This window comes from Otolemur garnettii, unplaced genomic scaffold (assembly GCF_000181295.1).
Source record: "Otolemur garnettii isolate 467f Iridium unplaced genomic scaffold, OtoGar3 scaffold00186, whole genome shotgun sequence".
Taxonomy (NCBI): Eukaryota; Metazoa; Chordata; class Mammalia; order Primates; family Galagidae; genus Otolemur; species Otolemur garnettii.
In genome coordinates this window covers 1,361,010-1,374,669 of record NW_003852581.1, presented here as the reverse complement: position 1 = coordinate 1,374,669, position 13,660 = coordinate 1,361,010, and the positions used below count along the sequence as shown (strand labels likewise).

The 13,660-nt window shown below is 35.9% G+C and overlaps 1 protein-coding gene across 1 annotated transcript in view; it reads left to right on the top strand.

Annotated features, from left to right (window-relative positions):
* POF1B (POF1B, actin binding protein) overlaps positions 1-13,306 on the top strand; it is a 117,843-nt gene extending 104,537 nt beyond the window's left edge. Inside the window, exon 15 of the mRNA XM_012812067.1 lies at positions 13,168-13,306. Coding sequence (XP_012667521.1) covers positions 13,168-13,306 — 139 coding nt within the window. The remainder of the gene's footprint in view (positions 1-13,167) is intronic.
* The last annotated feature ends 354 nt before the right edge of the window (positions 13,307-13,660 follow it).

Genomic DNA, 13,660 nt, shown 5'->3' with positions numbered 1-13,660 from the left:
TCTTCTTCTTCTTCTTCTTCTTCTTCTTCTTCTTCTTCTTCTTCTTCTTCTTCGTCTTCTTCTTCTTCTTCTTCCTCTTCTTCTCCTTCAACAGAGTATCACTTTGTCACCCTGGGTAGAGTATTGTGGCCTCATAGCTCACAGAAACCTCAAACTCTTGGTCTTAAGTGATTCTCTTGCCTCATGTTCCTGAGTAGCTAGGATTACAGGCACCTGCCACAACACCTGTCTATTTTTACAGATGGTATCTCTCTCTGGCTCAGGCTGGTCTCGAACCTGTGAGCTCAGGCAATCCACCTTCCTCAGCCTCCCAGAGTGCTAAAATTACAGGCATGAGTCACAGTGCTTGCCCTATGAATGAGGATGGTGTTTATTTGCATTTCTCTGATGATTAGGGACAATGACCATTTTTTCATGTTTGTTAGCCATTCATCTGTTTTCTTTAGCAAAGATTCTATTCATGTTACTTTCCCAGTGATACATGGCATTGTTGGCTCTGTGTTATTAATTAATTAGAGTTCTTAGTACATTCTAGTTATCAAGCTTTTGTACAATTCATAATATGCTAATATCTTTTCCCATTCTCAAGGTGGTCTGTTTGTTGTGATTGTTGGTTCCTTAGCTGTACAGAAGCTTTTCAGTTTAATTAGTTTATATTTGTTGTTGTTGCAATTGCCGTGGAAGTCTTCTTCATAAAATATTTCCCCAGGTGGGTATCTTCAAGTGTTTACCCCACTTTCATTGAGGAATTTTATTGTTTCATGCCTTAGAGTTAAATCTTTTACCATCTTCAATAAATTTTTGTAAGTGGTGAAAGGTGCAGGTCCTATTTCAGTCTTTTACATGTGGTTATCTGGCTTTCCCAACATTTATTGAATAGGGATTGTTTTCTCCAATGTATGTTCTTGTTTGGTTTATCAAAGATCAAGTGGCTGTAAAAGGTTAGTTTCATCTCATGGTTTTTCATTTGGTTCCAAATGTCAATGTCTCTATTTGTGTGTCAATACCATGCTGTTTTGAACACTATAGCCTTGTATTATAGCCTAAATTCTAGTAGGGTGATGCCCCTCACTTTGTTTTTATTACTAAGAGTTTCCTAGGCTATATGTTTTTTTTTTTTTTCTGGTTCCACACAAAATGAAGAATTATTTTTTTCCAAATTTTAAAAGCATGATGTTGGTATTGTAGCTGGTTAAATCTATAGATAGTTTTGGGTGGAATAGACATTTTGACAATGTTGATTCTTCCCAGCTATGAACATGGTATGTTCTTCAATTTGTTAATATCTTCTGTTGTTTATTTCCTTAGGGTTTTGTAATTTTCTTTGTAGAGTTCCTTACCTTTTTTAGTTAGGGATATTCCTAGGTATTTCAATTTAATTGAAGTTACTGTGAAGGGAATTGTGTCCTTGATTAGTTTCTCATCTTGACTGTTATTGGCATATACAAAAGCTACTGATTTGTGGATATTTATTTTATATCCTGCGACATTACTGTATTGTTTGATCACTTCTAGGAGTCTTGTGGTTGGGTCTTTGGGGCTTTCTAAATAAAAGATTACATTATTGGTAAAAAGAGAATGTTTGACCTCCTTTTCTGCCATTTGGATTCACTTTATTTCCTTCTCTTGCCTGATTGTATTGGCTAGAACTTTTAGCACTATGTTGAATAGTAATGGTAGTAGAGAACAACCATTATCTGGTTCCAGTTATAAGTGGAAAAGCTTTTAATTTTACAGCATTCAGTATAATATTAGCAGTGGGTTTGTGATAGATGACTTTGATCAGTTTAAGAATCATGCCACCTATGCCTGTATTCTTAAGAGTTCTAATTAGAAAAGGATGCAGAATTTTATCAAATGCTTTTTCTGTATCTATTGAGAGGATCATATGGTCTTTGTTTTTGATTCTGTTGATAGGGTGAATTATATTTTTGGACTTGCATATGTTAAAGCAGTCTTACATCCCTGGGATGAAAACTACTTGATCATGATGTATGATTCTTTTGATATATATCTGTAATCTATTGGCTTGGATTTTATTGAGAATTTTTGCATCTCTATTCATTAGTAAAATTGGTCTGAAATTCTCCCTTTTAGTTAGGTCTTTTCCTGGTTTTGGAATCATGGTGATATTTGCCTCATACAATGTATTGGGGGAAGATTCTTTCCTTCTCAATTTTTTGGAATAATTTCTGCAGTATATGTATAAGTTCTTCTTTGAAAATTTGATAGAATTCTGGTATGAAGCAATCTAGACCAGGGTATTTTTTGGTTGGGAGATTTTTTATTGTTTCTTTGATCTCAGTGCTTGAAACTGGTCTGTTTAAAAGATCTATTTCTTCTTGGTTAGGTCTATTCTCCACATTGTGGAATTTCTTGGCATAGAGTTTCTTCTAGTACTCAGTGATAATCTGTTGTATCTATGTAGTATCTCTTGTTATTTTCCCCTTTATCATTTCTAATTGAGGTTATTAGAGATTTTACTTTTCTATTTCTCGTCAATATGGCCAAAGGTTTATCAATTTTATTTTTAGTTTTTGAAAATCCAACTTTTTGTTAATTTATTTTCTGAGTGATTATTTTGTTTTCAATTTCATTAATCTCTGGTATAATTTTGGTTATTCCTTTTCTTCTGTAGAGTCTGGGATTAGATTTTTCTTCTTATTCCAATTCCACAATATGGCTTGTCAGTTTTTCAGTGAGCTTTCATTCTGTTTTTCGAATATAGGCATCTACTTCAATAAATATTCCTCTTTAGACTGCTTTTGCTGTATCCCAAAGGTTTTGGTAACTTGTGTCTTCATGGTTGTTATATTTGAGAAAATTAACAAAATGAAGCACTATTTTCTCAAGTTCTTCAAAGTATGATGTTGTTATTTAAGTGGAGATTACATTAAATATGTAGATTGTTTTATATAATATAATCAACACTTTTAACAGTGTTGATTCTTCTCAGCCAATAGAATGTATTTTCTTCAATTTTTAATGTATTTTTCTGTTTTCAACCTCACAGTTTCATAATTCTCTCTGTAGAAGCCCTTCCTTTCCTTTCTTAGATATATTCCCAGGTATTTCATGTGATTTGAATCTATTGTGAAGGATATTGTGTCCTTGATTTGCTTCTTGGCTTCATTGTTATTTGCTACTGATTTCTGGACATTGATTTTCTACTCTGTGACATTACAATATTTCTTGATCACTTGCAGGAGTATGGTGGTTGAGTCTCTGGGGTTTTCTAAGAATAATATCATAACATCAGCAAAGAGCAAGAGTTTGACTCCTCTGCCCCCATTTGGAGGCCTTTAATATCCTTCTCTTGCCTTATTGCATTGGCTAGAACTTCTAGAAATATGCTGAATAGCAGTGGTGATAGTGGACATCCTTGTCTGTTTCCAGTTCTAAGTAGAAATTCTTTCAGTTTACTTCATTTAGTATGATATTGGGTGTAGGTTTGTCATAAATGGCTTGTCTATTATTGTGCTGGAGGAAATCATATTGTTCAAACAGGTCAAGGTTTGTTTTGTTAATCTGGAAGCATTTAAGTTGAGTCCATATATACTTAGAATTGATAAGTCTTATTACATCGTTCCCTTAAGCAGTATATTAAGTCCATCTTCGTCTTTCTTTAATTTTGTTGCTTTAAATCTACTTGTATCTGCAAATAAAATTGCAGCTCTTCCTTTCTTCTGATTTCCATTTGCCAAACATATTGCTTTCCAACCCTTAACCCTGAGTCATGTTTTGTCCTTAGAGGTTAGATGTATGTCCTAAAGACTACATATAGTTGGTTTGTGCTTTTTTTATCCAGTCTGTCAGCCTATGCCCCTTTAATGGGATATTCAGGCCATTCACATTTATTGAGGGAATTGATAAATTGGTGGAATTCTGTTTGTTTTATTTTTTGGCGATCTGACACCTTGTTTTATCACTTGGGCCACTGTGGAAGCTAGATTTTGACCTTTAATTTCCAGGTACTGTAACATTGCTGGTGATCCATTGTGGTGGTCTGTGTGTAGTATGGGTTTGAATACTTCCTGAAGAGCTAGTCTTGTAGTAGAATATTTTGTCAATAATTGCTTGTAAGGAAAAGATTTTATTTCTTCACCAAATAGGAAAATTAGTTTGGCAAAATATAGGATCCTAGGCTGGATGTAATTTTGTTTGAGAAAGTTGAAAGTCCAAGTCCAATCTCTTCTGGCTTATAAAATTTCAACTGCAAATTCAGCTATCCCCCAATGAATCTTCCCCTGAAGGTCAGCTGGTGCTCAATCCTGGCTGCTTGTAGAATTTTCCCTTTCATTTTGACCTTAGCCATGCTCAGTACAATGTGTCTAGAAGATAGTCTGTTTATATTGAGATGATATAGGGTTCAATATCCATGTAAAAGGAGTATATCATTATCTTTAGTGATGCTTGGGACATTTTTAGTTATGACATTTTCTAGTAGGGCTTCCATACTTTTGGGTCACAATTCTACTCCTTTAAGAATGTCTATTTTTATGTTTGTACACTTCATGATGTCCCCTAATTCTCTAAGAGATTGTTCTGCTTTTATTCTCTTCTTTTCTGCCTCTTCAAATAACTGAGTTCATTCCAGAGCCTTAACCTGTAACTCTGAGATTCTTTCTTCTCTATGGTTTAATCTGTTGTTCATATTATCTACTACATCTTTACCTTTCCCTTAGGGAAAGATGCAGTAGAGAATACCAACTCTGTTCTTTTCAATTTTTTAAGTTCTTAGATATTCTTTCTAATTTTCATCATGTCTTTCATTCTTTTCTTTGGGTCAATTTTTGAATATCCTTTTGGTTTCTGTCCACTTTCCCTTTAATTCCCTTCATCATTTTTTCCAGCCATAATTTACATTCCCTTTCTTTTATTTGGACAATTTCTTTTTTTTTTTCCATTCTTGACAAACTTTATTAAGGAGAACTTTCTTCAACTCAATCCAGGTAAATACAAAAGATGTTACATCTACATCTTTTTTCATGGCTGAAGAGTATTCCATGCTATAACTATACCACAGTTTATTAATACAGTCATGGGTTGATGGGCACCTGGGTTGTTTGCACATGTCTTTTGATTGTGAATTGAGCTGCTATAAACATTTGAGTGCAAATGTTCTTTTTTTTTATTGAATGGTAACTGTGTACATTGATGCACTTTGGGGGTACAGTGTGGTGTTTTCACACACAATCCAAGACACTTCCATCAAACTGGTTAACATAGCCTTCATGTAACTTTCTTAGTTATTATGTCAAAACATTCATATTCTACTCATAGGGGACAATTTCTTTATAGGTGGGATCCTCTGTAATAGTAGCCTAATTATCCCTAGGGGTGGGGGGTGGAGTTTGATCTGTTCTGTTGCTTCACATTGCCAGAATTTTCTTGTTGTTTCCTCATGTGTGTTTTGTTCTTGTGCACTCCCTTACCCTACTTTATTCCTCACTTTCTCCTTTTCTTTAATTTTCTTTGTCTCTGTGCTTGTAGGTTATAGTAGCCTTCTGGTACAGGGACACAAGGGAAAGATTTTCTCTTGCTTGACTTCACTGGCTAGGACTTTCAGCACTGTGTTTAATATCAGTGGTGATAGTGGGCATCCTTGTCTAATTCCAGTTCTAAGTGGAAATGCTTTCAGTTTTACTACATTTTACATGATATTGGCTATGTGTTTGTTGTAGACTGCCTCTATCAGTTTAAGAAATACCCAACCTGGCTCAGTACTTGTAGCACAGTGGTTATGGCAGCAGCCACATACACCAAGGGTGGAGGGTTCAAACCCAGCCCAGGCCAGCTAAACAATGACAACTGCAACAAAAAATAACTGGGTGTTGTGGTGGGTGTTGTAGTCCCAGATACTTGAGAGGCTGAGGCAAGAGAATCGCTTAAGCCCAAGAGTTTGAGGTTGCTGTGAGCTGTGATGCTAGGGCACTCTACCGAGTGTGACATAGTGAGATTCTGTCTCAAAAACAAAAAGAAAAAGAAAAAAAAAAGAAATTCCCAAACTGTGCCTAGTTTCATAAGTGTACTTGTCAGAAAAAGATGCTACAATTTGTCAAAAACCTTTTCTGCATTAATTGAGAAAATTATATGGTCTTTATTTTTGATGTTATTTATGTGGTGAATTACATTATTGGATTTACGTATGTTGAACCAACCTGCATCCCTAGGATAAAATCCACTGAAAAGAGTGCAAAGGAAGGACAGAAACAAAAGTAAAAGGAAAAAGAATTTAAAAAGTGAAAAGAAAGCAAGAATAAAGACAGAAGAAAACACCAATATTAATGGCTTTGTGCAGGGTGCAATGACCCACACCTGCAATTCCGGTACTCTGGGAAGCTAGGGAGGGTGGGTCCCCTGAGGTCAGGAGTTTCTTATGAGGCTGAACAACAACAAGACCCCACCATCATCAAATATAGAAATATATCAGTCATGTTTCATGGCAGGGAACTGCCAATATTATCCCCTGAGAGCCCCAAACTAAAGAAATGCCCTAGCTCAGGCCTTTGAGGCCTTTGTGAGCCAGGGCAATGCCTTAGAACCCCAACAAAGGCCTCCTCAAAGCAAGGCTCTGTCCTAGAAATAAAATATAGAACAAAACAGAGCAAAATAGATAACGACAATAAAAAAGGATATTTTGGTTGTTGCTTGAGATATTTATGTGGGGAAAGTGAGGAAGAAACGTACAAAGAGAAAGAAAATGGGAGACAAAAGAAAGAGGAATAAAAAGGACAAGAACATACATAACAGAAAGAACCTTGATACTAAAAAAAAGGGAAAAAATCAAAAATTAAAAAAATATATAATTCGATATATCACTTGGACACCAGGGGGCACTAAGAAAAGAGAAACTGTGTATATGGCAATATATTGCTTGGACACCAGGTGGCACTGCAGGGTTAGGAACAACAACAAAAAGAAAGCATGAGGATTCTGCTGTGTGTGATGGGGGCAGGAAGTTACTACTTAGTTGCCCTGGAGATTTGGACTTATTTTCCTGGTTTATTAGATTTTAATCTGAGTGGCATTGGGGCACAATCCCCGTAGGGTTGAGGGCCAGAAACTTAAGCCAGACTTTGTGGAAGGCATGACTCAACACTTGAAACAGTTCTCTGAGACCACAAAGAGGTGTGTGCAGTTGGCTTGATCTGCCCAGTCAGTCCAAGGATGCAGGCAGAGCTCAGAGCTAGTCAAGCGCTGGACCCCTGGAAACTTTTCTGCAGCTAGCTCTTCTACAGTGGTGGAGCCCTGGCTGCTGGCCTCCTGCCAAGCAGTCCTGGAGTCCAAACTTACCTTCCAGGTGCCATTCAAGATTATTCATCACCTAGGCCCACGCAACATGGTTCCAATAAGCTTCTAAGTTCAAAAAACATAAAATGCCTTGCCTGTCTCCAGCCCTTTACAAATGGACTGGTTTCTGTGTGCACCCTGGAGACCAGAAGGATCTCAGATTCTGATCATTTCACCCCATTCCCTTCACCCAGACGGGCAGACCCTCCCAGAGTTGAGTCCAGTCCCCAGTCTGCACCTGTAGGGTGCTGTGGTGGGGAGGGAGAGACTCACCTGCAGACTTGATCCCTGAGGGATTCCATGTGTAGCCTCTGTTTTTAGGACACCTGACGACTCCCTCACACACACTTCCTGTGCAGGTTTTCCTCTGCTCCTGACTTACTTGGTTCCTGGAGTCCTTTGCTTTCTCAATGTTCCCTCACAATGGTGATTCCAGACCAAACAGTCCGGAAAGAAGTGGCTAGAGTCCGGTCACCCTGATCTTACTGCCATCTTGGAGCTGAACCTCATTTTCCTTTTCATTCTATATTTTTCTCTTTTGTCTTTGTATTTTCAAATAGTGTGTCTTCCAGCTCATTAATTCTTTCTTCTGCTTGATCAACTCTTCCTTTAAAAGACTTTGATCCATTTCTCAGTTTATAAATTGAATGCATCAGCATTACATCTGCTTGATTTTTTTAAATTAATCTCTTTGTTAAACTTTAGTTAAACTTTGTTAAACTCTTTGTTAAACTCTCTGATAGGTTTCTGAGGTTTACTTATCTCCATCACTCTGGGATTGTTCACTTGTACCTTAGTTAGTTCGTTTGGTGAGATCATATTTTCCTGGGTGTTCTTGATGCTTATGGATATTCATTAATGTTTGAGTACTGAAGAGTTAAGTAAATTTTCAACATCCCTCTTGAGGCTTTCCAGATATTCATAGGAAATTTAGTTTTGTGGTCTAATATTTTGGACACATTAACTATGTCACTGCTGGAGACACCCTAAGCCCATTAATGCTGTGATTCTTGCAGATTCCTGGCATTACTGCTTTAGTGGATGTGGGTAAGATATGGAAGAATTCCCTGAATTACTAGGCAAAATTTTTCACTCTTTCCCCTTATTCTCTGTGCTGGGATGCTAGAGTTAGGGGAGGAGTGATGTGGGCACTCCTCCATTGCCACTGCAGCTATTACTACTTCAGATGACATCTAAAGCTAGCCCAGTCTCATTCGAAGCCCAAGGTGACTGTTGCCTGGCTGCCTTTGACATTTGTCCAAAGCCCCAAGGCTCTCTGGTCAGTATGTGATGAATCTTTCTTCCCTTTTTAGTAGGGTGTTACCCTCTGGGACAAGGTGAATGCAGCAATGCCATCTACAAACTAAGACCTGAAATTAGGGGCTTCAACAGTCTGCTTGAGCTGGTGACCTCGTTGCAAAGCAAAGAACTCTGAACTTTACTTTCCCCAAGTGAAAGAAGAGTTTTTCTGAGCTACACTGTCTAGAGTTGTAATAGGCTTGACAGCTTTGCTCCAGCTTCTGTTCTCTCTCTGTGGCATATGAATTCCATGTTCACTGTTTCTGAGCCAGCATAGCCACTATAATTGCCCAAGGACTGCATCCCTTGTAGTTTGACTACCTTAGGAATTTATTCCAGCCCACAGGCCACTTTTTGTCAGCTGGTGGTGGGGTAGCTGGAACTCAAGTTTTGGGATAGAGGAGGCACCTGGTGAGATTGATTCTAAATGCTCCCTCTGTGGGAACCTGCATCATTCTGCCCATACTGTGTTCCCTTGTGACAGGGCAGCCTTGAGTTCCAGTGCAAAGTCTCATAATCACTTGACTGTCCCTCCCTTGGGCACACAGATTCTATCTCCACTCAGTCCACTGGTGTGGCACTACTAGGACTCATAGAATGAGTTGAGAAGTATGTCCTACTATTTTATTTTCTGGAAAAGTTTATGGTAATTACTATTATATCTTTGTTAAATTTTTACTAACTAGTGAAACTATCCTGGGCTGGAGATCACATTATGTGAAAGTATCTGATTGCAAATTCAATTTTTAAAGTTGACCTATAGTTGTTCGGATTATCTATTTCTTTTTGCATAAGCTTTTATAATTGGTATCTCTCAATGAATTTGTGCATTTCACCTAGGTTATCAAGTTTTTTGGTATAATATTCCTTTGTTATGCTTTCAAAGATTGTAGGATCTGTAGTGATACTCCTCTTTTTCTTGATGCTTGTAAATTGTGTATGTTTGCTCTTTGGTAATCCATCTGGCTAGAGCTATATCAATTTTAGTGTTATTTTCAAAGAAAAAGTTTTCAATCTAACTGATTTTCCTCTACTTTTTCCCTGTTTTATATTTCACTGATTTCTTCTCATATGTTTTTTCTTATGTTATTTTTCCACTTATTATTCTCTCTCTCTCTCTTTTTTTTTTTTTTTTTTTTTTGCAGGTTTTTGCTGGGGCTGGGTTTGAACCCACCACCTCTGGCATATGGGGCTGGCGCCCTACTCCTTTGAGCCACAGATGCCCCCCCCCACTTATTATTCTTTTTTTCCCAAGTTTCAAAGCTTAGACATTAGCTTATGCCATTGATTTCGGACCATTCTTCTTTTCTAAAATAAATTTTTACTGCTATAAATTTCCACTTATGTACTATGTTAGCTGTATCTCAAAATGTTGATAAGTTGTGCTTTAATTTTCTAGTATTTTCTCCTTTCTTTTTCATTCATACATTGATCCATGAGTTATTTAGAATGTTTTTTATTCATTCATTCATTCATTCATTCATTATTTCAGAGCATTGTAGAGGTGCACACATTTTGGTCAAGTTTTGAAATATTGGGGAATTTTCCAAATATCCTTCTGTTGCTGGTTGCTAATTTTTTTATTATGGTCAGAGAACATACTTTATATATAATTTCAATAATTTTCTATTTACTGAAACTTGTTTTGTGGCCCAGAATATGGATTCTCCTGGTAAATGTTCCAAATGCTCTGGAAAACAGAATGTGCATTCTGTTATTGATCATTAGACTTTTATAAATGTCATTTTGATCAATTTGGTTTATAGTGTTGTTAATACTTATTTTCTTTCTATTTCTTATAGCAATTATCTTGAAAGGTAATCCAAAATCTTGAATTCTAGGTGTATATATTTTTTTCTTTCAGTTCTGTCAATTGTTTCATATATGTTGAATTTCTGTTTTGAGTGTTGTGTTCATTTAGGATTGCTACATGTTGTTGATGAACTGACACCTTTATCATTATGAAATGACCTTTTTATGTGTACAAATGCTACTAGGTCTGAAAGCTACTTCATCTGATATCAATATAGTTTCATTATATTTAAAGTGTTATGACATATGGTTTTTAACACAATAACTAAGAAAATGACATGAAGGCTATGTTAACTAGTTTGATGAAAATATTTCAAATTGTATATAAAAACAGCACACTGTACCCTATGATAGTATTAATGTACACAGCTATGATTTAATAAAAAAATAGTATATATAGTTGGCTCTTTAATTTTTCTATAATTTTTTGTATAATTTTGTATAATTTTTTTCTTTTAATTGGAGTGTTTAGATCTTAGATATTTAATGTGATTATCTATAAGTGAATTTAAATTTAATAACATACTATTTGTTTTCTATCTATCCCATATTTCCTTTGCTCCCCCTTTACTCTCTTCTTTCTTCTTTGGGATTATTATATATAGCCCTTAAATACATTATTATTTCAATAATTATCTTTTAAATAAATATTACCTATAAAAAAACCATGTTGTAAACTTGCCTGAATATTTATCTTTTCTGATCCTATGGATTCCTTTGCTTAGATTCACATTTCTATCTTATATCATTTTCCCTCTTTCTGAAGGACTTCTTTAATATTTGTTATCACATTGCTTTTTTGGTGAAGACTGCTCTTAGCTTTTTATTTCTGAAAGCAGTCTTTATTTTGTCTTCATTACTTCAAAAATATTTTTTGCTATGTATAGACTAGGAATCTGGTAGGTTTTTTTTGTTGTTTGTTTGTTTGTTTTAAGGAATTTAAAGGTCTCATTTTACAGTCTGCTGACTTTCATTATCCCTGAGAAATTTTCTGGTTGTCTTACTATTTTTCTTCTTTGGGTAATGTTCTTTTTTATTTGAATATTTTGAAGATTACCTACAATAGGTTTTCAGCAATTTGATAAAGATGTACCTCTCTGTAGTTTTCTTCATGTTTATTCTCCTTGAGTTTCACTGAGAATCTTGGATATGTGTTTATAGCTTTTCATCAAATTTGGAAATAATTTGGATATTTCTTCAATTATTTTTTGTCTTCTTGCCAATCCTGCAGAATCTCAATTATACATAAATAAGGACGATCACTTCATATCTTCCACTTATCACTTATGCTGTGTACAATTTTTTGTCTTTTTTCTTCACGTTTTATTTTAAATTTTTTGGTCTTCAAATGTACTAGTCTTTTCTTCTGCAGCACCTAATCTACTGTTAATCCCATCTAATATATTTTTTATCTTTAGAAGTCCAACATGGATCTTTTTTTTTTTTTTTTTTTTTTTTTTTGAGACAGAGCCTCAAGCTCTCCCCCTGGGTAGCGTGCCATGGCATTACAGCTCACAGCAACCTCCAACTCCTGGGCTCAAGCGAGTCTCCTGCCTCCGCCTCCCAAGTAGCTGGGACCACAGGCGCCCGCCACAACGCCCGGCTATTTTTTGGTTGCAGCCGTCATTGTTTGGCGGGTCCGGGCTGGGGATTCGAACCCGCCACCTTAGGTGTACATGGCTGGCGCCTTAGCCGGTTGAGCTATAGGCGCCAAGCCCATGGATCGTTTTTATATTCTTCATTTCTCTCCTCATTGAAATCACGATTTCCTCTAACTTCTTGAACATATATATTTTATGTTTCTAGTAAGTGTATCTTTGCCTACTCATTTTTTTTTTACCAGTGTTGTTTTTTGGTCTATTTCTATTAATTCATTTTTCTCTTCACTGTTTGATTACATGAATACTAACTTTTTAGTGAGAGAGATACTATGATTTTATATAAAGTTTAGAATTTTTATTTTTTAGTATTACTTAAAATATTTGGGGTTTTGTTTTCAAGTAGTTAAGTTACTTGGAAACAATTCAATAATACATTTAACCCTTGCTTTTAAACTCTTGCAGAAACAACCTGCAATCTAAGGTTATATTCATTGTGCTGCTAAGGGAATACTCTCCTGTGGTATCTATCTGATGCCACCTATATCAGGAAATCTTTCCACTCTCAGTATGGAACACAAAGTATTACCATCCCTATGTGAGCTCCAAGGATTGCCAGACTGCTCCTTTCCAGGGGATCTTTCATCAGTCTTGATAGCTTCCTTCCTGAGTATACTGATCAGTATTTACCCAAGACTCCTGAGGAAGTCTCTATATATGTCCTGACCTTTCTTTATTTATGTAACTTTCTCCTATCTGGTGTTCTGCCCCACACATTCTAGCTTTCTTTGACAAAATTTACTCTAATCACTGTCACCTCAACTTGATGAAACTGCTAGAATCTGTTTTGCTTTCCTTTCCCTATCCTGTAACCAAGAAAATCTCTTCAGGTAGTGAGCAAGCCACTTGTCATTTGTTTACCTTCTCTAAGATCACTGTCTTGTGCTGCCAGTGGTCCATCAGGGCCAGAAGCAGAAGTCTCTTCCCTTTATTTTCTAGATAACAATGGTAGTAAATCTTTGTCCAATGAAAGGGGATTTTCTTTTTAGAAACAATTAAGTCATTCAGAGCTAAACTGGGTTAATAAGGGCAATCAAACTAGAGCAACAAAAAATGAATGATTTTTTTCATGCAGCCTATAAATCAACTCTTTCCTTGTGTATAGATATAGGACACAATATCCAATCCTAGGCCTTCTGTGTGATGACTATGAATATATACCACCAGGTAGTGACACACGGACTATTGTCATTGAGAAAACAGAAGACAAATGGAGTTGTGTAAGTTCACTTGGGCATTTTTAGGCCTATTTTGGCTATTTCTTAACTGCCTTTATAAATTAAGGTAAAATATCAAAATAACTAAAAACCTTAGAGTATTTTTTTCTCAAGATTTTCAACATTTCCATTACTGATACATAGTGCAAATTAAGGAACTCTGGAAAGATTCAGATGTAAGGTAATATAATTGATTATTTAAACTATATTAAGTTAGGATTTTACCCTAAAGACAAAGATTAACATTAGCAGTATCTTAATTTTATTTCCTTGCATATCTCAGGAGTTATTGAACTAATTGCATTCAAATTTTCTAAAAGGAAGTTTCCCTTTTTCTTTTCTTTTCTTTTGTGTTTTTGTTTTTTTTTTTTTTTTGGTTCC